At 42.9% G+C, this 25,240-nt stretch overlaps 1 protein-coding gene across 1 annotated transcript in view; it reads left to right on the top strand.

The window, feature by feature from the left end:
- Positions 1-212: 212 nt before the first annotated feature.
- TNFAIP8 (TNF alpha induced protein 8) overlaps positions 213-25,240 on the top strand; it is a 132,452-nt gene continuing 107,424 nt past the window's right edge. The window contains exon 1 of the mRNA XM_049873601.1: positions 213-353. Coding sequence (XP_049729558.1) covers position 353 — 1 coding nt within the window. The 5' untranslated portion in view covers positions 213-352. The remainder of the gene's footprint in view (positions 354-25,240) is intronic.

Genomic DNA, 25,240 nt, shown 5'->3' with positions numbered 1-25,240 from the left:
GCCTCCTTGCCCCCGGCCCACTGGCTCCCCTCGCCCCGCCCCTGGCCAGCTGGCTCCTCCTTCAGGGCCCGCCCCTAGTTCCTGGCTCCTCCTCCTCTTCCCGCCCCCAGCTCATGGCACCTCCTTGCCCCCGGCCCACTGGCTCCCCTCGCCCCGCCCCTGGCCAGCTGGCTCCTCCTTCGGGGCCCGCCCCTAGTTCCTGGCTCCTCCTCTCCCGACCGCCCTGGCCCGCGCTCCTCAGATCTGTCTGCGGGCCCCGGGGAGTAACAGAGCAAGCGATAAGGAGACTCCGCGCCGCCAGACCGCCCAGCCTGCGTTTTAGGGTCCCGGCGCCACCGCGCCCCCTTCTCCGAGTAAGTGCCTCCCGGGCGCGCTTGTCCCACGCACACCCCCGCGAGGCTCCCTGGGCAGTCCGGCTGCAGGCTGCTCCCGAGGGAGCGCTTCCAGCTCACCGAGTTTCGGGAGTGAGTGGGTGTGAGTGTGTGCGCGTGTGAGTAAGTGTGTCCACGCGCGTGCGTGCACTGCTTCAGGAACTCCTGGAGTTTTACCGACTTCCTACGTCGCAGGGAGAATACGAGACCTCTGGCTGGGACCCCTTGCCGACTCGGACCGACCCCTCAACCTCCACTTCCTGCCCTGCGCCCCACTTCCCCCTTTCCATTCTTCCATCGGTAGACGCGGTACCGTCTGTGTGTCACGCCCTCATGGTAACCAGCCACACAGGCTGGCGAAAGGACTGCCCGGGTTATCAGGATGCCCCAGATTGCAGACAGAGATGCTGGCCCGAGATTGTAATCCACCCCTGCATTGTAAAACGGGCAGGAACCGGAGTTTTGCTTTAAGATTACTCGGCGAAGACTTCCTCTGAAGAAGAAAGCGTGTGTGTGTTTGTGTGTGTGTTCGCGCGCGCGCGGGGCAGTGGAAACCTCAGCACCTGCTGCAAGGATACCTGAGCGCCCACTCTCCTCGGACGCACAGCAGCTGATAGGCACGCTCAAGACCAGGCTGACCAACCAGGTTTGGTTACCTAAAAGATGTTTATTGACTCAAGGACACCATACTTGTAAAGCCAGCCGATTTCCTAAAACAGCACTAGGTAGAAAGAGCAGTACCCTGAATGAAATCATGGAAGGAATGAGGCAGTGGTTGAGTGCCAGGGTTGAAACAACAAAATCCTTGGGTTTCTTAAAACTGATAATTGGTCAGTACATTTTTAATGCATGGCGTATTTCTACATTTAAAAATAAGGTAATTGGTACCTTTGCTATCAGAACACTAGTACTATGCTTGAGTCCATCTATAAAATACCTTCTCCATCTATAAAAATGATTCCCTATTTCCTGAGGTGCCGTCCGATTCTGATAGTCTCTGAATTCTTATACATTTCGGTTTATTTTCTCTGTGTTCTTATTATGAAAGTAGAGATACCCATAAAATTTTCCTTCTTGGTTGATAAGAGATGCTGGTAGGGAAATGACGTTTTGAATGGAAATTACTCACTGAGGTGTAGGGACAGCAAAACTGTGTGGCTAGAAGAAATAACCAGAACAGGGCAGCCTTGGAGATGCGATTGTGCTTTGGCACATGAAAGTTAAGAGTTGATAAATCACTTCAAGTGCTGCTTATGGAAGCAGATATTTTCATCCTGGTTTGAATCCTGCATTACACATAAGTGTTTCCACACTGTTTTAACTAAGGAAACATTATGCTGTGTTATGTAAACATATGATTCCATCTTTCTTTAAGGGAAGAAATAATTATCACACTTAATGAAACACCTGGAAATGTTTATTGCCACCTTCTAATTAGATCTGTCATAGAGAGTTAAGTCAGCAAGTTATCGTTGATATTCTAGCTAGTAACACAGTTAGCTTTTTTGCAGATCTTTTTGAGTGCCTGTTTCCCTCCACGCACATTAATTGCCTCCTGCTTTTGAGTTTTTACCTGTAATTTGAATAAATAAAATTTAAGGAAGTGGTATACTACCTACCTTCCTGTAAAATATGAATAGCTAGTTGTTGCATGTTTTGTGTAGAGCTCTTTATAAGCCGTGTGTTCACCTAGATTACCTGATGATTTAGGGATCATTTATCAATCACTCAGTATAGGAAGGTTCCCTTAAAAAAATAGCGATCGTGCACAAATGGGCCTTTTAAAAAAATTTTTTAAGGGAGATTTTTAATCTATAGTGCCTTCTATTCTAGCATGTTTAAATTTAACTAGAAAATGTGTTGTGTGAGCTGGATAATCTCATCTTTGTTGTCTCTCAATTTCCTGTTTCTGACTCTATTGCTAGACTTAGTCTTTGTCTAGGTAGTGAGGCCTTGAGAGGACAGGCTCTTCTGGTGTCCGGTGTGGAATGGCAGAAACGGGGTGAATGCACTGCAGAGGCTAGGAACAGAGTATTTTACAAAGCCTGTTTTCTGCAGTTCTTCATTCTGTTGAAATTGGAGGAAAGGGTGTGTGGGGAGAAATGATTGCATGCAAACGGTACTCATTAGGAAATGCTGTATGAGGGGAAGGGCGGACTCCTAGGTGGCTGTGGCTTGGGGAACTTCTAATAAATGATCACTGGAGTTAGCCCCAATGCTGGACACTTCAGAGGTCTGATGGTTAATTGATTCAGTTAATCTTTTTCTACTGGGAATAGCCCAATTTGGGAGTAACACACTTCCTTCTTGGAGATTGCATTCTTAGTTAGAATCAAGCTTTACTCCACACCATGTGGAATAGTCCATTCCCTACCCTGTCCGTTTTTGCCTGATGCAAGTCGAAGGAAATGAACATGGATAACCTCAGGAAGCAGGGGAGGAAGAGTGTCTTTTCACAGATGGGAATGAGAGTGGACAAAGGGGGCATTTACTCAAACCCTGGACTAGGGGCACTCATTATGACAATGAAGGATGTGCACAGGAGATGACCTGGACAAAAAAGTGGGTAATTTCCCCCAATTTTGTGTTCCCTGACAGCTCTGGCTCTGATACAGAACTTAAGGTAGGGTGCTGTGTGGTGCCACATTAACTTTTATCACCCCACCCCAACCCGTGCTGCCCACATCCTGCATTTCATGCTAAGTGCACACAATAAGAACTCAACAAACACTGAAAAGGAGCTTTTAATACCCCAACCTTTCTGTTTCCCTGTGATTAAGGGTTTACTTCCCACTCTCCCACCTCTGGTTTTGATGATGGTGGCACGGGGTCTCAGCCTACTGCAGTTCTAGACTTTTGTCCATCAGGAGTGCTGCCCAATAGCTGAAAATGTCTGACTCGTTGTGGGAGCGAGGAAAGTTAAAAAAAAGTCATAAACCTTTAGTGCAAAACGTAAATAAAGCCAAATGCTATCCCGTGGAGGCAAGTTAGTTTTCACTCTGTATTTTGGCCCAAAGAGAAGAAAATGAGCTGCAAGTGTAGGTAATTATAGCATGTTAGAGGCAAGAAACACCTTAGAAACCATCTGCTCCGTGGGTCTTAGACCATAACGGTTTGCTGTTAGGCAAGTTTGGGGGAGTGTCCTGATCTCATAGGATTTTATTTTGTTGGGCTTTTACATCAAGTATAAAAGTTACCTGAGAAACTTGCTTTAAATATTGGAGTTATCAGCGGTAATTAAGTAATGCCCACTCCATCCTTTTAAAGAGCAGCTCCTTTTTTCTCTAAAAGCAAGTATTTGCGACTCTCAGTTCTGAACCAAGGTAGCATCAACAAGGTTGTTTTTCCTAGGGTTGTCCTTTTTCATATAGAACAAAGGGGTTAGAGACCAACAAGATACTGTCTCTCTGAGGGGACTAGAATCTAGGTATACAGCTCCCCTACACACACACACACACACACACACACAAAGATGAGAAGTCAGTGGATTGTGCCTCCATTCAAAGACTCCAAGCTAACTTGTAAACAAATCTGGGTTACTCTTCTTCAGTAACAGAGAATGAATGAAGTCCTAAACATCACTCGTAGTTTCCTTCAGCACTGGGAATAAAAATGACTTTTAGTCTAATCAAGAAGTGGTTAGTCACTTAAAGCACAATAACAATTATAAAAAAAAAAGAAGTGGTTAGTTCAGAATGATTTTACCAGTTGCTCATGTCTCAGTCACCACTGGCTATGTGAGTTTGGTCAATCTGTTTGAGCCTTCTGAGCCTTTTTCCTCACCTAAACACTGGGGTTAGTATGGACACACTAGGGTTGTTGTGTAGATTAAACCAGAATGTTCCTCTCTTGTCCAGTATGCAGAAGGCACTCAGTAAGAGGTGGGCTTTATTGGGCTGGCCAAATAGGTCTCATTTTAAGAGGATGGTATTTGTACTGGGTCATAATGGAGTAGAGAGAGAGAATGGTAACTTGTACCATATGCGCTTTTAGCATGAACTTATATTTTTCTTCTCTAATGATGCCAGAGGAGCCTGGAGAACAGAGTGAATATAGCACAATTTCAGTGATTCCCAGCTGCAGTGTCACGTGATTATACGAGGGCAATCTTACTGCTGCTAAAGATAAATGAGCCAGAGCAGGGCATTGGGGTTTTATGTGCTTGAGCATGAAGAAGAGCCAGAGATGGTATCCATTAACCTGCCCTGTTCGTAAGGAAAGCTTTTAAAAGACCTATTGCAGTTCAGTTATTATCTCTAGAGGCCCATGTTTAAAACAGGTAATGGATAATACCAGGTTTTCCAAGACAGAGCAAACCACCATATTTCAGCTGCCCCTAGTGTCTCAAAGAGACTTCACTGGTGGCTGGTGGGAAATTGTGTGATTTCCACAGGGCTTTGAACTGATTTGTTCCCAAGAATGAGTGTTGTCGCCTGCTGCAACCTCTTCTGGTGACATGGTGCTCAGCACACAGTACATTGTTGAATATTTGAAATGAGCACAAAATTGACGAACAACCTACATGGCCAATAACTTCTGTAAGCCTGTGTCTTATTCCTTCAAAACCAAATTCATTTAGCTAAACCTCCTGTCCCCTCCCCAGTTATTTATTGAAGAAAATTGAGTTTCTCACAACATGGCTGTCAGCAAAGGTGAGGAGGCAGGGGTTGTGGTATGTGCTTATGGAGACTTTACTACACTCATCCTTTCCTGTAATCTGATCCCTGTTCAGACCCACACACACCCAGACTTAAAGCAGATTTCTCAGAAATGCCATGGTCTTCTGAAAAGAAAACACAGGAACAATGTTGACAATAAATTGCAAAGTCCTGAACAAACTCTGGTGACTCAAATCTTTAAGAAAATTCAGTACCTGATTCCACCTCTTTATGATTAGGAAAGTCTCATTTTTTTCTTCTCTCACTCTCTCTCTCTTTCTGACTCTCCCTCTGTCTGAAGAGATGAGGTGGCTTTCTGGGAAATGGCAGATGTTTGATTAAATACTACTTTGAGCACCCTGGAAGGGTGGAGCAGTCCTGACTTAGTGATGAAATTCTTTATGGCTTACTGCAGAGGTAGGTCCCAGGTGACTCATGGAGTATACCTGGGGAGGTGAATGAGCTCAGGCTTCCGCAGGTAACTGGTGATGGTCTCTGTTTATTTGCACACAGCCAATTTGCGCCTTTCCTTTTATGGCCTGGAAGGAATGACAGTGCTTACAAGGAATGGCTGCTATTACTTGCCTGGGTAAGAGACCGTGCGGAAATAGGGAGCCTCCCAAGGAAGCAGTAGTCCCAACCCTGAGCACTTGCAGTGCTTATCACCTCCCCAGCACAGAGGCTCTGCCCAGGTGGGGCAGTTTGAGAATGTGATTATTTTGACAGCCAGAAAGGTGATAAGCAGAATGAAACTTGAAAGTGTCCAGTGTGCTGTATTTTAGGATTCATCTGGGGCAATAGATCCCAATCTGACTGAAAGACACCTGGGAAGCTTGATATAAAAGGTACAGATTCCTGGGCTTCCATCTACTGAATCAGCATCACCAAAACTGGCCTCAGAATTGGTATTTCCAACAAGTTCTCCAGTGACTAATACACAGCAAACTGAGAACCCCTGGCCCAAGAGACCATTTTTTGTGCCTTGTTCTATAAATAAGTTTATTTCGGCAGCAGATATCTGCAGGGATTTTAAGGCAGCAGAAAGAGCAAATCTCTTGAAAGTACAAAATGGCTTTCAAGTTTAAAGAAGATTAAAATGGATATGTACACATGAAACGAACACCTGTGTACCCATCTTAAGAAACAACAAAGTGGTTTTTCAATTAGGTCCTCACTGGGCTGAAGAAGGAGCCCTTGTACCCAGTGGTTAAGAGCTTGGCTGCTCACCAAAAGGCTGGCAGTTTGAGAGCACTAGCCACTCCTTGGAAACCCTGTGGGCAGTTCTCCTCTGCCCTATAGGGTCGCTATGAGTCGGAATCAACTCAATGGCAGTGGGTTTTGGTTTTGGGGGCTGAAAAATGTTGATGAGCAACCAGGCCAAGGGTAAAATATAACAACCAAAACCAAAAGAGGTACCCCATAAGTATATCCAGGAGTTGAAAGCCATGAAACAAGAGACATTGGGGAATGTGCTGAAAATTTTTATTTTGAATTACTGGCTGGACTGACATCCTAAACCAAGTATCCCAGCTGACTGGAGGACACCTCAGATTGCCTTGTAGATAGTAACCTGACACGGATATCCTTTTTTCAGAAGCAGTACATGTTTGGAAGAGCCCCAGACCCAAGACTCTTGAGTTGCCAAGTGGTCAGTTTTTCCCACCCTAGGCCTGCCTCTGGTCCTGAGGTCCTGGTACCTCTGGGGATCTATCCTGTTCTCATATTAACTCCTTTCATTTTGAAATCGTGGGCAATAGGAAAATGGAGAACAGACAATTTTTCTTTGAAGCTATCCTAGCTATAATTTCTTTTCCTCCTTGTCCTCCTTCCCCTCCTCTTCTTTCTTCTTTTTTGGCATTTTGGGTCATGCTAGTACTTGAGACTTTCTTTGCTATTACTGATTTCTAGTCCATTTTTAATTTATTCTAATCGGGGCCATGGAAATTATGAATGGTGAAGGTCTGCTACTGATGATAACATAGTGCTAATTTTAGTCAAACCTTTTTTTTTTTTTTTCTCTAAGCTTTAATATTTGATCAGGGACCAACAAGAATGAAAATGAATTAATTTGAGTCTTGCCTCAACCTTCCTTTCTAACCAGTTACCCTCCTGGTTTGCTGCCTGAAGTCCAGCACACCAGGATCCTTCCAGCCTCACAATTTGGGGAGTGGGGCAGATGGAGAGGGCTGGACAATGAGTTGTGGAGACAGGCGGCGGGGCAGAGAATTAACTACCCCACTCTTTCTGGTGCATACCTTGACTTCGAGTACCCCACGGCCACATCCACCCCAATTTTATCCTTCAATCAGGTTTTTGTGAGTTCTGGTTCCTTTTATGGTTGCCCTCAGTGTTCGTGTATTCATGACATAAATAGTTTACTATATCAGGATGCTTTAAGCTACAGGTAAGAGAATGCCCAGCTAACAGTGGTTTGAACAATAAGACATTAAAATTAAGTCATCTTATGTGAAGGGTAGTCTGGAGTTGGGCAGACCCAGGGCTGGATCAGTGGTTCAGACAGTGTCATCAGCGACCAAGGTTCTTTCCATCCTTCTGCTCCACCATCCTCAGGATGTTACCTTTTTATGTACAGACTTGCCCCTTTGTGGGCAGGAAAATAGCTTTCTCAGCAGTAAGTACCATATGCTCCTTCCAGCCCCATTCAGAGGTAGGAAGTACATGTGTGTATGTGGGGGGTGTTAGAACACAGAGAGGGCAATGATAAGGTTTTCTTGTAGTGAATATTCCTTTTCATCGGGGTAAAAGCTTTCCTCGAAGTCTCCCTGGGCCTCAGAGGCCAGAACTGAGTCACAGCTGCAAGGGAAGCTGTGAACGCGCAGGGCTGGCGTTGACAGCCTCTATTGTGGGAGGCTGGTTGTGCCAGTAGGAGGAAGGGAGGGGGGAATGGTTGTTGGGTAGACAGGTAGCAGCATCTGCCACCTACACTAGCTAGTCTGAGGCATCATACCGCAGTGGCTGTCAAGCTAAGGCCATCCTATGGCTGATAATAATCCCAGATTTTATTGGGATTAAAACTAATCAGTAGTCATGAGTAGTTGGAGAAACAACAGTGATGTGGGAAGTGTTGAAAAGCACATATGATTACTAGCAGTGACATTTTTATGTTAAGGATTACTTATTTTTAAAAATAGCACTACCATACTTAGAGAAAGAGCCCTGCATTCAAACTCAGAAGATATCTTTCAAATAGAGAATTACTTATGTTTCTGGAAACATCCACAATTCCAAAAACAGTAATCCTGGCAAACATTCACTGAGTGCTTAAGATGGATCAGGCGCTGTGCTAAGTGCTTTATAAGCATTATTTCATTTCATTGTCATAATAGCCCAGGGGGTGGGTACTATTGTTAATCCTCATTTATAGATGAGGAATTGAGGCTTAAAACCAAAAAACCAAACCCGTTGCCGTTGAGTCAGTTCCAACTCACAGCAACCCTATAGGACACAGTAGAACTGCCCCATAGGGTTTCCAAGGAGTCAGTGGTGGATTTGAACTGCTGACCTTTTGATTAGCAGCTGAGCTCTTAACCACTATGCCAATAACTTGCCAAAGTCACACCACAGATGCCTGGCAGAACTGGGATTCACACCCTGGCAGTTGAGCTGCCTCCCATACTTGTGCTCTAAATTGTTACAGAGTATTCAAACAAAACAAAAAGTTGTCAATTCGTGGTGACCGCACATGTTCCGGTGTAGAACAGGGCTCCATAGGGTTTTCGATGGCTGTGATCTGTCAGAAGTAGAGGGCTAGGCCTTTATTCCAAGGTTCCTCTGGGTGAGTTCAAGCCACCAACTTTTTGTTAACAGCCAAGTACCTAACCATTTGCACCTCTCTTATCCCTGAATAGAACTGCTGCAGAACTCCTCTATTTTCTGTGAACTCTAAAAGGCTATTGCCTCTCTAATCAGTCAGGTTCAATGTAGCTTTTTTCCCTGTTTTATTCTTCACATTGTTTGTTTTGTTTTTAATAGTGGGAAGATGAACCATGGGGACATGCATGGCCTTTCTGACACCCACTCACCCTGTTTCCTTCAGCAAGTCACCCAGTCTCCTCTACAAGACACGGGGGAAGGCCAAGCATCTGGGGGTGCGGCACACCCCAGCACCTAGAGTCTGTCGTTCACGGACCCATTTCCATCTGCAGACTTTATTAAAAATCCTGAATTTATTTCAGAAGTAATTCACATTTCAAAGTGAAAATTAAGGGGCTGGAGGTTCAAAATTAGCGGAGCTACACTTCTCAAACTGAGGGGATGACACTGATCTTCTGTTCATATTGGGAAGAAAGATAATATTAATCACCCCAAGAAATGTGTCTTTTATTATTGCCACTTGCAACAGAGTGCCGATCTGTGAGATGGCAAATTTGCGCCCAGGTTATAGAGTCTTCGTGTGAGGCAAATTTTGCACAAGCTAGGAAAGTCATTGCACAAAAATTGCTTCCTGCAGAATGCTTGGGCTGCTGTGAGTCAGCCTTAGTATGTGCAGGGCAATTGGGTCATTCTTGCCTCGTGGCTTGGATGGCAGGAGTGCAACGCACCCCCTTCTCCAAGGCCCCTTGCCCGCAGCTCGGAAGCAGTGCAGACCCAGGGGCCCTGTATTTCTTCACTTAGTTCCTGAAACTCATTTCTAAAGCCCTACCGGTTGCCATGGGTGTGGTCCTTCACTTAGACTTAAGGATGCTTAAAGGGAAAAACTGTTTTCTTTGATTGTTTATGTTTTAATCTGCTGTTGCTAATAACTTGCCTAGGGAGCTGGGTAGGAGAGGAAGGGTATAAATTCCCTGTCTAATTCTGGGAACTCAAAACTGCCCTAGGTTGGCATGTTGAATGTTACAACTTTGAGTCAAATGATTAATCTTGACAAGATCAACTGATTAATCTTGTCTGTGAGATCCCAACCATGCTATGCAATTCCAGTAGGCATCCAAGAGGTCATTTGAAATTGAGATTGCCTTTAGGATATTTTGGAGCTCGTCATTTGTTATAAACTTTCAAAAATAATTTTAAATATTACAAGCAAATTTTAGTCAAAACAGTACACATGAAATCATTTACCTTAAGCATGAGAAGTTCATTGAAGCAGAAGTCTGCCATAAGACACAGGTTTCTTGTTGATTTGCTGCTGGGCCCCTTAGCCTCTGCCCTGCAGCAAGAAGCACCTTGCAGTCCTTTCCAATCAATTGGCCGTTGCTGTGCTGGCACTCCTAGATTTTCTTAACTCCTTTTTTATTTTTTTTTTTTATTGTAAAATAAAACACAAATACAAAACACACACACACAATAAATATACAGCTTCATGAATTAGTATACGGCAAGCACATATATAACCCTCACTCAGGTCAAGAACTTTGCCAGCCACCCCAAAAGTGCCTTCACTTACCACGTCCCAATCATATTCCCCTCTATCCCTCCAGAAGCAACCACCATGCTGACTTCTATAGTAATCACTTCCTTGCATCTCTGCGTGGTTGCATCACCTAAGTGTACATCCTAAACCACTGTAGCTTAGCCTTGACCATGTTTTAAAAACCTAGTATGTCTTTTAAGTGTCTCTTCATCTACAAAATCCCTTTCCATATGTCCCCCCTTTAAAAAAATAATTTGTTGAAGAACCTGGACTGTTTGATCTGTAGAGTTTCCCACCGTCTTGACAACGAGAAAGATGCACACTCAGGGCGCAGCTCAGTTTGTTCCTTTGCAGTGTCTTTCCTGCATCTGAATCCAGAGTCTTAACTAGACTCAGGTTTGATCTCTTTGGCAAGATTACAGGTACTGCTGTACTCTTTCATTGGGAGGCACATAGTATGTGGTTTTCCACTCTTTTTTTTGATGTTAGCAGCTGTTGATCCCCAGTGTCTAGATCTATTCTTTGGGGTTGCAAGAACATGATCTAATTGTGTGATTTGGATTCTTTTTATTAATTGGAATAATTTTATAAGCATATGCTTCCCTTCAGTCTATTATTTGATTTCCCAGTGGTATAGTTTATACAGGAAAAGCAGGATAAATGTTTGATTCTTCCTTTGCTTTACAAGAATTGGTTTTCCAATCATTCTCAGAAGGTGACAGATTGGGTGGTGGTTTTATTGTTATGAGCTCATGAATTTATATATATCTAAAGTCATTGAACCCCGGTGGCATAGTGGTTAAGAGCTACGGCTGCTAACCATAAGGTTGGCAGTTCGAATCCACCAGGCACTCCTTGGAAACTCTATGGGGCAGTTCTACTCTGTCCTGTAGGGTCGCTGTGAGTTGGAATCAGCAACAGGTTGGTTTTTTTTTTTTTTTTTTTTTTTTACCCCCTTTGGTTTTTAAAGTCATTGAAATTTTTATTCTTACTGAGACTCAAATTGTTCCATCTTTAACCGGTGGGAGCCTATTTCAGTTGGCTCCTGAGTCCTTCTGACACAACCTTAGTAATCATTGATAGCTTCTATGCTGTCTTGTGTGTCAAGATGACCCAGCCTTGTCTTGTGCTTTTCCTGCCTTAGACCTGGAGTCAGCCACTTCTGCAAGAATCTCTGGTTTCTTTTAGTGAGAAATGGTATTTTAGGACTTCAGTTCAGGGACTGGAGTGGCAATTATTTCTAGGCCTTTTCACTGGTCAGAGCTGGGAAATACACGCACACACACATTTACATACAAATACACATATAAAGATAAATATAAACATGAGTACTTTTTAAGTTCATATTGATATTTCCAATTCAAATTAAGACTATGGGGTTTTTGTTTAACCTCTTCTATATTACATTCGTATTTCCTTTCTTTCACACTTCGAATCCTGGTTCTTTAGTCACAGGAGAGATAGAATATACCATACTTACTCATTTTATTGCCCCATATTACACACACACAAAAAAAGTACACAGCAGTCCCCAAATAACAGCATAAATACTACCATTGTTATTGTTGTGTGCCATTGAGTCAATTCTGACTTGGTGACTCTATGACAGAGTAAAACTGCCCCATAGGTTTCCTAGGCTGTAATCTCTACCAGAACAGGTCGATTGCCAGGCTTTTCTCCCGTGAAGCACCTGGTAGGTTCAGACTGCTAACCTACTGGTTAGCAGCCAAGGGCTTAACCATTGTGCCACCAAACCCATTGCCATCGAGTTGATTCCAACTTATAGCAACCCTATAGGACAGAGTAGAACTGCCTCATAAGATTTCTAAGGAGTGACTGGTGGATTCAAACTGCCAACCTTTTGGTTAGCAGCTGAGCTCTTAACCACCGTGTCACCAGGGATCCATTGTGCCACCACCTTAAATACTACCATTACCAGCTATGAGTACTAAAAATAGTAAACAAAAAAAAATTTTTTTTTGCATATGCTGTTGTCATTTTTCCCCCAACTTTTTTTTTTTTAATGGTTGTTCTGTTTCTACTTGTCAGAGCATATAGCCATTGTATACTAAAATGTCTCCCTTTTAATACTCGTTTAGTCTTATTTCTGCAAGGAACTATATATGTCATGCCTATCACTAGTCTTTATATCAGTACCTCTAGACATTTTGATTGTCTGATGCTCTTTCTCTTGTAGATCTTTAGGAAGGGCGTATAGGAACAACGTTTCCTAATTTACTGATAACACTCTGTGACGGTTACAATTAAAGGTCAGTTTTGCTGATATAAAAATTGTTGGCTCACGTTTTCTTTTCCTTGATGACCTTAAATATGTTACTCTGTTTTCTCCAGACATAAGGTATTGCTGAAAAAAAGTCTGATGATAACCTAATTTTCTTTACCTTCTGTGTCATCTACTTTAGCATCACTTTTGAGAGCATGAACTATATATTTCATTCAGTGTACTTGTATCTGGTATCCAGTACTGTGATAAGTAAGCTGTTCTGTTAACAGATTGAGTTCATGACTTGATCAATCCTGGTGCCAAATAATCTCTCCCTCCTCTTAACCCCAGAGCAAATAACTTGCTCTGAGGAACTGTAGCTTTTTTTTTTTTTATCTTGTAACCTCTGCCGAGCCTTGCAAAGCCTGCAGAGTTAGCACTAAGTATATGTTTATGAAATAAAGGACATGGAAGGGTGTGGTTTCATTGTTGTTGTTTTGTTTTCCTTTCCTTATTAGCCTGTCAGAAACTGCCCCTTCCTTTGAGTGTTGTACTCCACCAGTTTGTGGGACGCACACTCCAGCTTTGGCCAAAGATTCTGCCGCTCCCTGTAATATTACACCCAGCCCGTTACATATCTCATTTATCTGCCTGGTCCCTATGGCCAGGTGAGTTTATGACCTCTGACCTTTGGTATCATGCTTCTCAAAGCATTTGCGTTATAGGCATGACCCTGGGCCTCCTGGTGTGAGATGTGATGTCTGGCCTGCACTCATCCAGCAGGACGTCCTTGTCCTGGCCCTTCCTGTCAGATCCTGGCCTGTGGGCCATGCAGACTTCCAATAGAAACCTTTAAGACATAGCTTTTAAAAACATTCACTCTTTTGGGAACAGATGAGGGTGATGGTTGAACAACATAATGAACATAATGTCACTGAACTGTACATGTGAAGATTGTTGAAATGTCAAATACTGTGTTCATTGTATATTTACCATAATAAAAAAACAAAACATTCAGCCTACAAAAAGGAATGATGAAAATAATCAAAAAGCAATGGAATAGCATGTCTTCCCCAATGGATGTGAATGCTGGGATGATTCTCTTATTTCAGGGTGAACCTCATAACCTTGACCACACCAGGGAGGTCTCACTGGAAACACAGAGTAGGTGATATGGAAAACCAGCCCATGACATGAGAAGCTACTCTCAAGGCCCCACTTCTTTTCCTGGTCAGAGCCCTTGAGGTCAGGAGCAGCAGAGTCAGGTTCTCCACTCCTGTGAGCTCACCTATGGAGGCAGCTCACAAGCCTGACCTACCCTACTGAGTCTTTTCTCAGATCTAGCGTTTTAGATCTCTACTGAAACAGTCCTGGGAATGATTCTTTGCTCCTGGCAATCTCCAGAACAAGCATGGTTTTGTGTAAAAATGTAACCATTTTCTATTCTGCTTTCATTAATTCAAAGGAAAGTATTCTTTTTTTTTTTTTTTTAATTGTGCTTTAGGTAAAAGTTTACAGAGCAAATTAGTTTCTCATGAAACAATTAATACACATGTTGGTTTTTTGACATTGATTGCCAACCCCTCGATGTGTCAACACTCTTCCGTTTTCGACCTCGGCTTCCCCATTGCCATTCGGCCAACTTTCCTGTCCCTTCCTGCCCTCTCATCTTTGCTTTTGGGCTGGTGTGCCCATTTAGGCATATATACGTGGTTAAACTACGTGTGTTATTGTTTGTTTTATGGGTCTGTCTAATCTGGCTGAAGGGTGAACTTCAGGAATAACTTCAGTGCTGAGTTAAAAGGATGCTGGGGGGCCATACTCTTGGGGTTTCTCCAGCCAGAAGAAAGTATCTTGAAGAACTTGTCTTCTTTTCCTGTTCCAAGCTGCCTATTTATTTGCCTTTTGGCTCTGATTGGCTCATGTGTGAGCCAGGTGGTGGTAGAGGCTCAATGTTTACTGAGCACATACTATGTGCTATGCACAATACTAAACTCTTTATACAGTAAAGCCTGCAAAAGCCAGAACCTGTGTAAGGTGAAAACCTGTCAGAGAAGGAAAACTCAAATATTTTCCACTAAAAAGAACAGCAGGAAAGTGGTAAGACTGAACCCTGTCAAAGGCTGAAAACTTGCGAGACCCAGAAAAACAAGGCAATCCCACTGAGTTCCGGCTCTCACGAGTTTCACTATATACGTTGCTAAATCCTTCAACAGCAGTTTGCAATAAGTTCTATCATTATTGTCCTCATTTTATAGATGAGAAGACTGAGGCCGTGAGAGCTCAAGTCCTTACCAAGATCAGAGGCAACGCTGATACTCAATCCATTAGTTCTTCCTTCAACAACATTCATTACTTTCTCTTGCAGAAACGACCTCTGACTTCACCTAGCCAGATTGCAGGTGCTTGCTGTGGGTCAGTGACAGAACTGGGCTCCCGGGGTTGGAGGGTGGAGCTGGCTGGCTACTCTATGATGTTTGGATCTCGAACGGACTTCATGGAGCTATTCTGGATTCCTGATGCAATGTCTCATTTAGACTATGAAGCATGCGTGGGGACAGGGTAGGGGGAGTGATACAACTGTGACTCCAGAGTCTTACAGCTATGAGTAACCCCAGGCTGTAAACCCATGTTGACAGGACTGCAGACAACTTGAGAACCACACATCTCACTGATGACAAGTCAGCAGTGTTACCAGCACTGGCTTGTTAATGTCTCAGCCAGGAGGTGAAAAGTAAATGTGTCAGTTTTGAATTTGTCAGACATTTTAGTGATGACTTGGGTGAAGAAAGAAGTTAAAAGGATCTAAAAATAAGGTTTGAGTTTCTTACTGTCTGTGCCATCTCTATATGTGTTCTCAGAATGGATTAGGTTTTTTGTTTAATTTTTTAGCATCAGTATTTCTTTGCCAGGAATTATTATGGATAGTTTTGCTTACGTGGTCTTTTTGAAGTAGTTAAGCAAAGGTTGCAGAGGTGATTTGGTGCTATGTAACGGGAAAAGTTCTGGACAGGTGCATGGAGGGCGGCTGCTAGTGACTGGCTGTCTGAACTTGCTGAGATGTTCAACCCTTTTGGGCCTTTGTTGCCACACCTAAGAAGTGTGGGGTAGAGACTAATCTCTACACCCTCCCAACTCTGAAATTCTATGATTCTGATTGCTGTCACCTGGACTTCTTGTAGTTGTTTTAAGCACAGGAGCCAGGGAAGGTGGAAGCACTGGTAGAGCAAGAAGGTTTGGGGAGAGCAGGAATGCTGTCCCACCCACGTGGGTTGAGGAATTCTGCACAAGGGACACAGGGGGAGATGCCAGGGCACACATCGTGCATCTTCCCAGGAGACTTCAGGGCACAAAATATGGTTGCGAGATACTCTTGTGAGTAAATTTATTTTTAGGCTACTTCTGTGTTCCCCATCTTTGCTAGGATAAATGACAGTTAAAGCATATGAGGAAATCTTGCTAAATTATATCTTATACAAGGAGCCCATCTGTGGCAGTATCCAAGGAGCAGATACAAGTGACCACAGGTGAATTCAGTTTAGTGTAAAAAAGGTTCATTACAGTGTTGTTTCTAAGAATGAATGAAACAAATCCTCGGAACAGCTTAAATGTGCATCAGCTGCTTAATATAAGTACTTCCTTACAAACTTGAGATGAAACACTATGCAGTTTTAGAACAAAGTTGGTCTCTGTGTACTGATATGGAAAGATTTCCAAAGCAGATTAAGAAAGTAAAATAATGATCTCATTATGTTAAAAAGAGGCATTTTATAAGTCTATGAGTGCATAAACCTTTTTTAGAAGAATGAACAATAAACTCTCAATAGTGGGACTGTGCATTAGAAAAGGAGAAATGTGTTTAGAGTTTTCTTTTATACCTTCTATAGTGCTTAAATTTCATAATAAAGTAAATTGGGTAAAGGAGAGAATTTCTATTTTAGTTTAGTTTTGAGACATTTGAATACTTAGAAAAACCTCTGTAAAAAAGCATACTGTGAAAGCAAGTTGTATGTAAAACACTTTTAGGCTCCCTTTACAGTATTCTTAAAAACGTCCTCTTGATTATTGTGTTGCCGGCCTTTGTACCTCATGTGCAACCACCATTTGTTTGTCAAAGATGTATTGCTATGGTGAGGAACGGGTTCAGTGGACCTTCTAGACTAAGGCAAAATAGGAAGAAAGGCCTGGTAATTTACCTCTGAAAATCAGCCAGTGAAAATCCTATGCACAACGGTCTGATCTACAACCAATCATGGAGATGATGCAGGACAGGGCAGTGTTTTCTTCCATTTTGCTGGGGTCAACATGAATCGGGGCTAACTCTGTGGAAACTAATAACGACAACAACCCAGAAGAGTCAACAGCTCCCCAATGCCTGCTGTTGTTAGGTGTTGCCAAGTCGACTCAAACTCACAGCCACCCTATAGGACAGAGTAGAGGTGCCCCATAGGGTTTACAGGGAGCGGCTGGTGGACGCAAACTACCAGCCTTTTGGTGAGTAGCCCTAGCTCCTAACCACTGCACCACCAGGGCTCTCCCCAATGTCTACTTTTAAAAAAATGGTAATAATCCAGAAGAAGAACGCAGCAGAGCGGGCAGAGCGCGGGCCTGCTGGCTCGTCCTCCGTACATGCAGACCGTGCTTGTGGAGGAACGGCTGTGCGCCGCGCCAGTGCTGGTGTGAGGATATATCAGTGGACTGTGTGCTTTTCAAAAACTGTGTGTGATTTCTTTGAGCCACAGTTCATCTCACTTGTAAAACAAATTGTCAGGACTAAATAGAATAGCACATGCAAAGCTCTTTGCAAGGGCCTAAAGCACAATATTTGCTTGCTTGCCTCACCCTTCTCTCCGTGTTCAGAACCAGGTGTGATCCCCACTATTCCTCTGTGTATTTCCTTGGTCCACATTCCTGAGCTGTGTATTGTTCCAGAACACACCTCACTCTTCCCTGTCGTTGTCTTTGCTGGTTTTGTCTCCCCTTCACGTAATGCCCATCATTTCTCTTTTCTGAAAAAAATCAGACTGTCCTTCAGGAAGCTGCTCAGATGCTTCCTCCTCTATTCTTTACCAGGAAAAAAAAAATTCAGAAGTAATCTTCCTCTTAATGTGGATAGCTAGCTCATTCTGATCTATCTACATACTGATTATATCACTTAATGACATTCAGCCTTAGTGCCCTATTTAGTTAGCTTCCTGAGGGCAAGACTAAGTTTTATTCCATCTCTAGAACTCATCTCTACCAGTGCTCGTAGTAAATATGAATTAATGAATGACTTCATTTTTATTATTTGTACATATGTCATTTTAACTTTCATTTAAGGGATTATTTGAGTTTGAAGGTAGAAATAACATTTCCTTGAAATCCACTGTCATTAACAGGTTAGACAGTTTCTTTCCCATTGAAGGAATTTAACTTGAAAATAAAGCGCTTGGCTGCTAACCGAAAGATCGGTGGTTCTGTTACCAGAATGAGGTTCTTGTCTCTCACTGGTCAAGAATGAGCAGGTAAGGCATGTGGTTTGCCACACGAGCAAAGCTTTATTGAAGAGGCTTGCAAAGCATTATTGAAAAGAGGCTTGCAAGGGGAGATGAGGAGGGCCTAGAGCAACACTTACCCCCATCTCGCAGAACAAAAGACAGGCCTGAGTTTTTGAAAGTTCTTGGGCCGGAAAAGATTCATGTTTATTCATAGACACAAGCAGGATATGTTAACTAAGGGGCGTGCGGAGTAGCTTTGAATCTTTTCCGGCCCACCGAGATGGCTCCCATCCCGGAGGCCTCTGGGATTCGTAGCAGGACTTATTATGGGTTGTCGCGCCTACACAGTCACCTGCTCCCGGGTTTCGATTCCTCGGCTGGGGCTGTGGCCCCTCACTGCCTCTGGTGGAAAGTCATACAGCGGTCACAGGTGGATGTTCTGTGCATGTCCCTGGGCCTGGTTTTCTCCAGCTGCTTCTGAAAGGCAACTTTAAAGAAGTTTGTGGGCTATTTTTAGATACCCTGCCCCTTTGTTCTGGGGAATGGCTTTGTTTCTGTGCCCTGGCCCATTCCTTGTTACTTTGTTTACAGGTTTGGGGGCCTCTCTGTTCCCTGTCTTACTAAGTGTCTAGGTTTTCCACTCAGCCCCCTATTACCTCCCTGTCAGTGTATCCTCTTTCTCTTATACTTGCTTCTCCTCTAACCACACCAGTCTCTTCACTATTTCTCAAACAGGTACCCTGTGATCTCAGGGCCTTTGCTCACTGTCTTAGTTCGAACCCACCAGCTGCTCCTTGGGAGAAAGATGTGGCAGTCTGCTTATGTAAAGATTACAGCCTTGGAAACCCTATGGGGGCAGTTCTGCTCTGTCCTACAGGGTCACTTTGAGTTGGAATTGACTTGACGGCAGTGGGTTTTTTGGCTGGCTATCCTTAAAGAATTTTTAGGAAGAGACAAGGTAGGTATCTAAGGTGGTCCAGGCAGTCACTGACCTTTAAGTGAATAACTACCTCACAAGTTCTTGTCTACTGAGGTGAAATCTTATTCCGATCATTTAAAAAACCAACAAACCACACCCAATATTAAGACAACTCCCAACAAAAGTAAAGGATATTTAGAATGTCAGTGTTAGAGATATTGAAACAATAAGCTCTTACTCAGATATTGCTGAGATGTAGTGGAGCAAAAATATTAACAGATGATTTGATTGAAGTTTCCAGCACAATAAATGAGATAAAGATCATGGGCCACTTTTAAACCTTTTCTTTAATTAAATACACATCTTTAAGAGCTTAGATGGTGTTTTGCTGAGCAATGGCTCTTTATTTACAGAGGTGTTAGGGGAATAGCTGGAAGGCAGCCTCTATCAGCAGGTTTGGATAACTAGTTGTTTGCTAATGAATTTCAGGTCTAACACTAATAGGATGGAATAATTTTACATTAAAGAATCAATCTCCAACAACCATATTGGAAAACAGTATGGCACTTTCTCAAAAAACTAGAAATAGAACTACCTTGTGAGCCAGCAATCCCACTCCTAGGCGTATATCCTACAGACCTAAAAACAGTGACACGAATAGACATATATGCACACCTGTGTTCATCGCTGCTTTATGCACAATAGCAAGTAAATGGAAACAACAGGAGTACCTTTCAGTGAATGAATGGATAAGCAAATTGTGGTACATACATAGAGTAGAGCATTACCAACTGTAACAAACAATGATGAGTCTGCAAAACATAACATGGATGGACCTGGAGGGCATGATGCTAAATAAGTGAAAAAAGTCAAACATATTAGGACAAATATTGTATGATTCCTCTTTTATAAGAGGTCAAGAATAGAAAGAGAGATCAGTGTTCATTGATGGTTACCAGGGAGAGGAGAGGGGTGGGGAAGTATGTTTTAGATCATAGAGACTGATTGTTCTTGGTATTGGGAAAAGTGGCACCAAATGTGGATGTAGTGAGCACAGCACAACCAAAGTGAAAATGAGTGTTTGAGCATGCATGGACATGTATAGACATATAGGCATACGCATAGGCACAGGTGTGTACATAGGTGAGAACAGACAGAAGTATCTGTAGGTATGTGTGAAAACAAATATGTGGGTGCAGGTAAACATACATTCGTTGAAGACACGGATGCTCCTCAGACGTAACCAAATACCTTCCAAGATTGGTTTTCTGGGTTTGAAAGCTTAGGACCATAGCATCATGGAACACCTCAGTCAATTGGCATAACATAGTTCACGAAAATCATGATCTGCATCCAAGTGAGGTAAGTGGTGTCTGGGGTCTGAAAAGCTTGTGAGCAGCCAGCTAAGACACACCTACTGGTGTCTATTCACCAGGAGCAAAACAAACAGTAAGGTAACCAAAAGCTCAGAGAAAAAAGAAGTCTACACAAGCCACAACCTCATCTACCCTGAGACCAGAAGAACTAGATGGTACTTGGCTGCAACCACTGACCCTTCTGACTGGCGTCACAATAGATGGTCCTGGATAGAATGGGAGAAAAATGTGGAGCAGAAGTCTAATTCTTAAAGAAAAAGACAAACTGGAACAGTAAAGAGCGGAGGACTCCCAGAGACTATCACCATGTAAGACACTCTTTAAACCTAGACTCCACCCTATACACTGAGATCACCTTTTAGAGAATAGCAGAGTGACACACGAGATAAAGGATATTACCAATTGAATTGGTACTCTACTTAAAAATCATGTGTATGTAATCAAAAGGTCAACAGTTATTTAAAAGCAAAGCTGAGAAGATAAGGGTGCAGGGAAACTAGAGTACTGGAAATAGAACAAACGGAACACAACTAGAGAGAATGTTGACACGTGGTGATAAATGTGACTGATGTCACTGAATAATTTGTGTGGAAATTGTCAAACAAGAACCTAACTTCTGTGTAAACTTTGACCAAAAACTCAATAAAATATTATTTTAAAAAAGGAGGGAGGGAATCAGTCTCCAACTTCTTTTTCAGAAAAAACTAATCTAACTGTGCCTATAGGCAGTGAGGTGTGTTTAACATACAGTAATAATTAAGCTAACTACCAGAACCTTTTTGAGGTCTGTGGATAGTCTTCTAAGGGAGAGAGGGCCCTTAAACATTAAACTGCACAGAATTTTAACAAACAGTATGTACTTGTTTTTGGAATGACACTTCTTGATTTGACCCTAGACTACATTGACTAGATTTGTACTTCTCTTGACTTAAGGCCACGTTCATTCCTCTTTACAGTAAAAACCTCTGTTTTCTAACACAATTTTGTAGCTTTCCTTTATGGAGGCTCTAAATTATTTTGCTATTTCTTTCATCAGTTGGAGTCATTAATACAAATGTCATTTCGAGGTAAATTTACCTTCTGGGCCAGTTTACTTGTTAGGAATTAGTATATTTTATAATTATGTATTCTTACTACACTTGTCATGTATGATCTCCTTTAATTTAGCAAAGGGAAGATTATCAGATTTTTTGTGTGTGTTCCCAAAGAGGTGACTGCATCTTTGTGTGGTGTGTATGAAACCTGTTGCCCTGGAGTCAGTTCTGACTCATAGCAACCCTATAGGACAAAGTAGAACTTCCCCATAGGGTTTCCAAGGAGTAGCTGGTGAATTCGAATTACTAACCTTCTGGTTAGCAGCCATAGTTCTTAACCACTGCAGGACCCACAAAAGATTGGCCCCGTTTTTGTTTATAGCCTTACTAGTCACCCAGACCAAGTACAGTGGGTCCTAAGAAGACCTATGAAAAGGAGGCTATTGGGCCATAACTGAGCCCTGAATTCAAAAGAGGGTCAACATTGTACTGGAACCCTCTTTAAAATAATGGAGGATTCACAAGAAATCTTTTCAATTAGAAATCTATGAAATACCTTCAGTTCCTGGGACTTGGACCAGAGTGCCTGGGATGGGGTTCTGCCAGGCTTTGGGATACTTCAGCATGGCTGACTGACACTGGTCCTTTTAAATGAATTTTAAATCCCCTCCCCCATTCCCATCACTGATTCTTGCCCTGCCCTACTGTCCACCATTCCATTTGTGGCACTTTGAAGCTGCTCTTACCCTGGGATAAGTCAGGAATGTCAGAGTAGGAGGCATGTCCTGAGGTAGAGGTGAGGTCTCTGACAGTTATTTCCTAAAACCAGTGCTGGGACCAGAATCCAGACTACCAGCTGTTACTGCTTCCACACTGCCCAGTTCTTAAAACACACACACACAGAAGCATCCAAAACCAGTATGAAGGCAACCCAAGGCATAAACTTCACCAACTGTTTTACTTCTCCAATCGTTTTATCATTCACTCACTGAATCAACTAATGATTACTAAATGTTTTATTAAGGTATGCAGAGAATGAAAAAATGTCTTCTGGAAAATGTTGATCTAGTTCTAAGGAGATGGTCAGCATATAAATAATTGAAATACAATGCAGAATATATAAGAGAGGTGTTACTGTTGTTAGATGTTCTCAAGTCGATTTCAACTCATAGTGACCCAGAGTAGAACTGCCCCATAGGGCTTTCAAGGCTGTAATCTTTATGGATAGAGGAAGACCCTCGACAAGATAGGTTGACACACTGGCTGCAGCAATGGGCTCAGACATAGCAATGATTGTGAGGATGGTGCAGGACCAGATAGTGTTTCCTTCTGTAGTAGATAGGGTGGCTATGAGTCAGAACCAACTTGACAGCCCTTAACAGCAACAACAACAGTCTTTACGGGAGCAGATTGCCAGGTCTTTCTCCCACAGGGCCTCTGGGTGAGTTTGAGCCTCCAGCCTTTCATTTAGCAGCTGAGCACTTAACTGTTGCACCACCAGGGAGCTCTATTAGTTATCTTTTGCTGTGTATCAAATTACTCTAAAACTTAGCGGCTTAAAACAACAATTGTTGTTAGGTGCCATTGACCTTATGTACAATAGAACAAAACATTGCTTGGTCCTGTGACATCTTCAGTCATTGTTGTGTTTGGGCCCATTGTCGTAGACAGTGTGTCAGTCCATCTCGTTGAGGGTCTTCCTCTTTTTCGTTGACCTCTTACCTTACCAAGCATGGTATCCTTCTCCAGGGACTGGTCCCTCCTGAGAACATGTCCCAAGTATGTGAAACAAAGTCTCGCCATCCTCACTTCTAAGGAGCAGTCTGGCTATACTTCTTCCAAGATGGATTTGTTTGTTCTTCAGGCAATCCACTGTATATTCAATATTCTTTACCAACACCAAAAACAACGATAAACATCTAACGTTAGAAACAGTTTATATGGGTTAGGAATTCAGGAGCAGCTTAGCTGGATGGCTCTGACATGGGGTGTCTGGCACTCAAGGGGAAGCCAGCACTGCAGACATCTGAAGGCCTTTCTGGGCATGGGGGATCAGGTTCCAAGATGATGCATTCACATGCCTGGCAAGTTGGTGCTGGCTTTTGGCAGGAGGCCTCAGTTTCTTACTAGGTAGACCTCTCCATAGGTTTACTGGAGTAATCTCATGACATAATGGATGGCTTCCCCCAGAGTTAGTGACCCAAAAGAGCTCAAGGCAAAATCCTCAACTGTCTTTTATGATCAAACCTGGGAAGGCGCACACCATCATTTCTGAAGCATCCTAGTCATTCACAGGTCATGGCTATTCACCATGGGAGGGGATTATACAAGGGGGTGAATACCAGGAGGCAAGAACCCTTGGGGACCATCTTTGAGACTGGCTGCAACAAGAGACAGAGTGGTGTGACAATGGGAAAACAATGTTGGGGTGCCTCATGGAAGGAGGTGGAGTGTTAAACTGATGCATTTTTCAGTAACTGAGGTTGAGTGAAAGGGTGTTGAGAAGGATAGGGCATCAGGAACAAAGGGGGCTGGATAAGTACAGGTGTTGGTGTGTTCGGAGAACACTATTGGTGCTGTTTGACTGGAGCAAAACGTGGAAAGATAGCAAAGGGCCAGAGCCTGTGAGGTCTTGAAGGCTAAGCTAGGGACTTTGGATTTTATTGATTGTTAGTAATGAGTCATGGGAGGTATTTGAGCAGGAGAGTGACATAGTCATCGGCATGTTTTAGCTTTAGTTTGTGTGTGAGCCTCAGAATTTTGGTGCCTTCTTTTTTGTTTTCAGCATTATCCAGGTAGTCATCTCTCTAATCCTTAAATTCCGTAACGCTTCAGCCTGTGCCCCTTGATCACATACTACCTTGTACTGTTTAACTTTTCATTATATTTGTCTTATTATCACAACAGATTACGGGGGCAATAAGAGTAGAAACCAGGTCTTTATCCACCTCCATTTCCCCTGCCATGCGTAGCGCACTAGGTGCCCAGTAAATATTTGCTAACTAATTGGATAATAGCAGCCAATTACTGTATGTGTGTGCAGCCACTGTTTCCGGCCTGCAGTGCATAATTTACAGCTAAACGTTTCTCCAAAGCAAGAACAGTTGCAGGGGATTTGATTTATGTAAGTGGAAGAAAGCATTCGGGATCAGTTCTGTATGCTTGGCATTTGCCAAAATATAGGAAACTTGGAATAATAATTTTATTTTTAAAAACCCATGGATTATTTTTACCTTCAAAAAGAATTCTTACTAAATTAGACTAATGGAGTAACAACCAGTCACAGTGTGAAGTAAGGCTGCTTTCGTCTTTAAATAGTGAAGGGAAGTCTCTCACGCACGCTTAAGACAGTTATGGAATAAAAAGCTTGTTTAGGGCTTGGGGCAGGATTCTGTCCCCTTTCCCCCTTAGTTTGAATGAAATGATCATTTTTCATGTATTTTCATTGACCGAGTAAGGATTTCATCCAAGAAATAGCTTTAAGAAAGTTAAGGATGTGTGGTTTCAAGCTAGCAAAGACATATGTGCTTTTCTCTTCTTGAAAATCTTCCTCAAACAGCCATAAAAGCAATAACCAGGAATGCAGACTGTAGCCTCGTAAAACTAGGAGACATCTGTAACCCTGAACCACAAGCACTTGAAAATATAAAGCAGATGAAATGATGTCAAATGAGTTTGCAGAGGTGGGGGAGGGCGGTCAAGAAAAAAATGCTGCAGGGCATTGGGAGAGAGGACCAGAAGCCCCGTTTGCCCAGGAAGGCTCAGAAATCAGAGCTTCCAGTTTCCCAGGTTCTGCAGAAAAAGTGA

Source organism: Elephas maximus, chromosome 2, assembly GCF_024166365.1.
Source record: "Elephas maximus indicus isolate mEleMax1 chromosome 2, mEleMax1 primary haplotype, whole genome shotgun sequence".
NCBI lineage: Eukaryota > Metazoa > Chordata > Mammalia > Proboscidea > Elephantidae > Elephas > Elephas maximus.
This window is presented reverse-complemented; position numbering and strand designations above follow the sequence as displayed.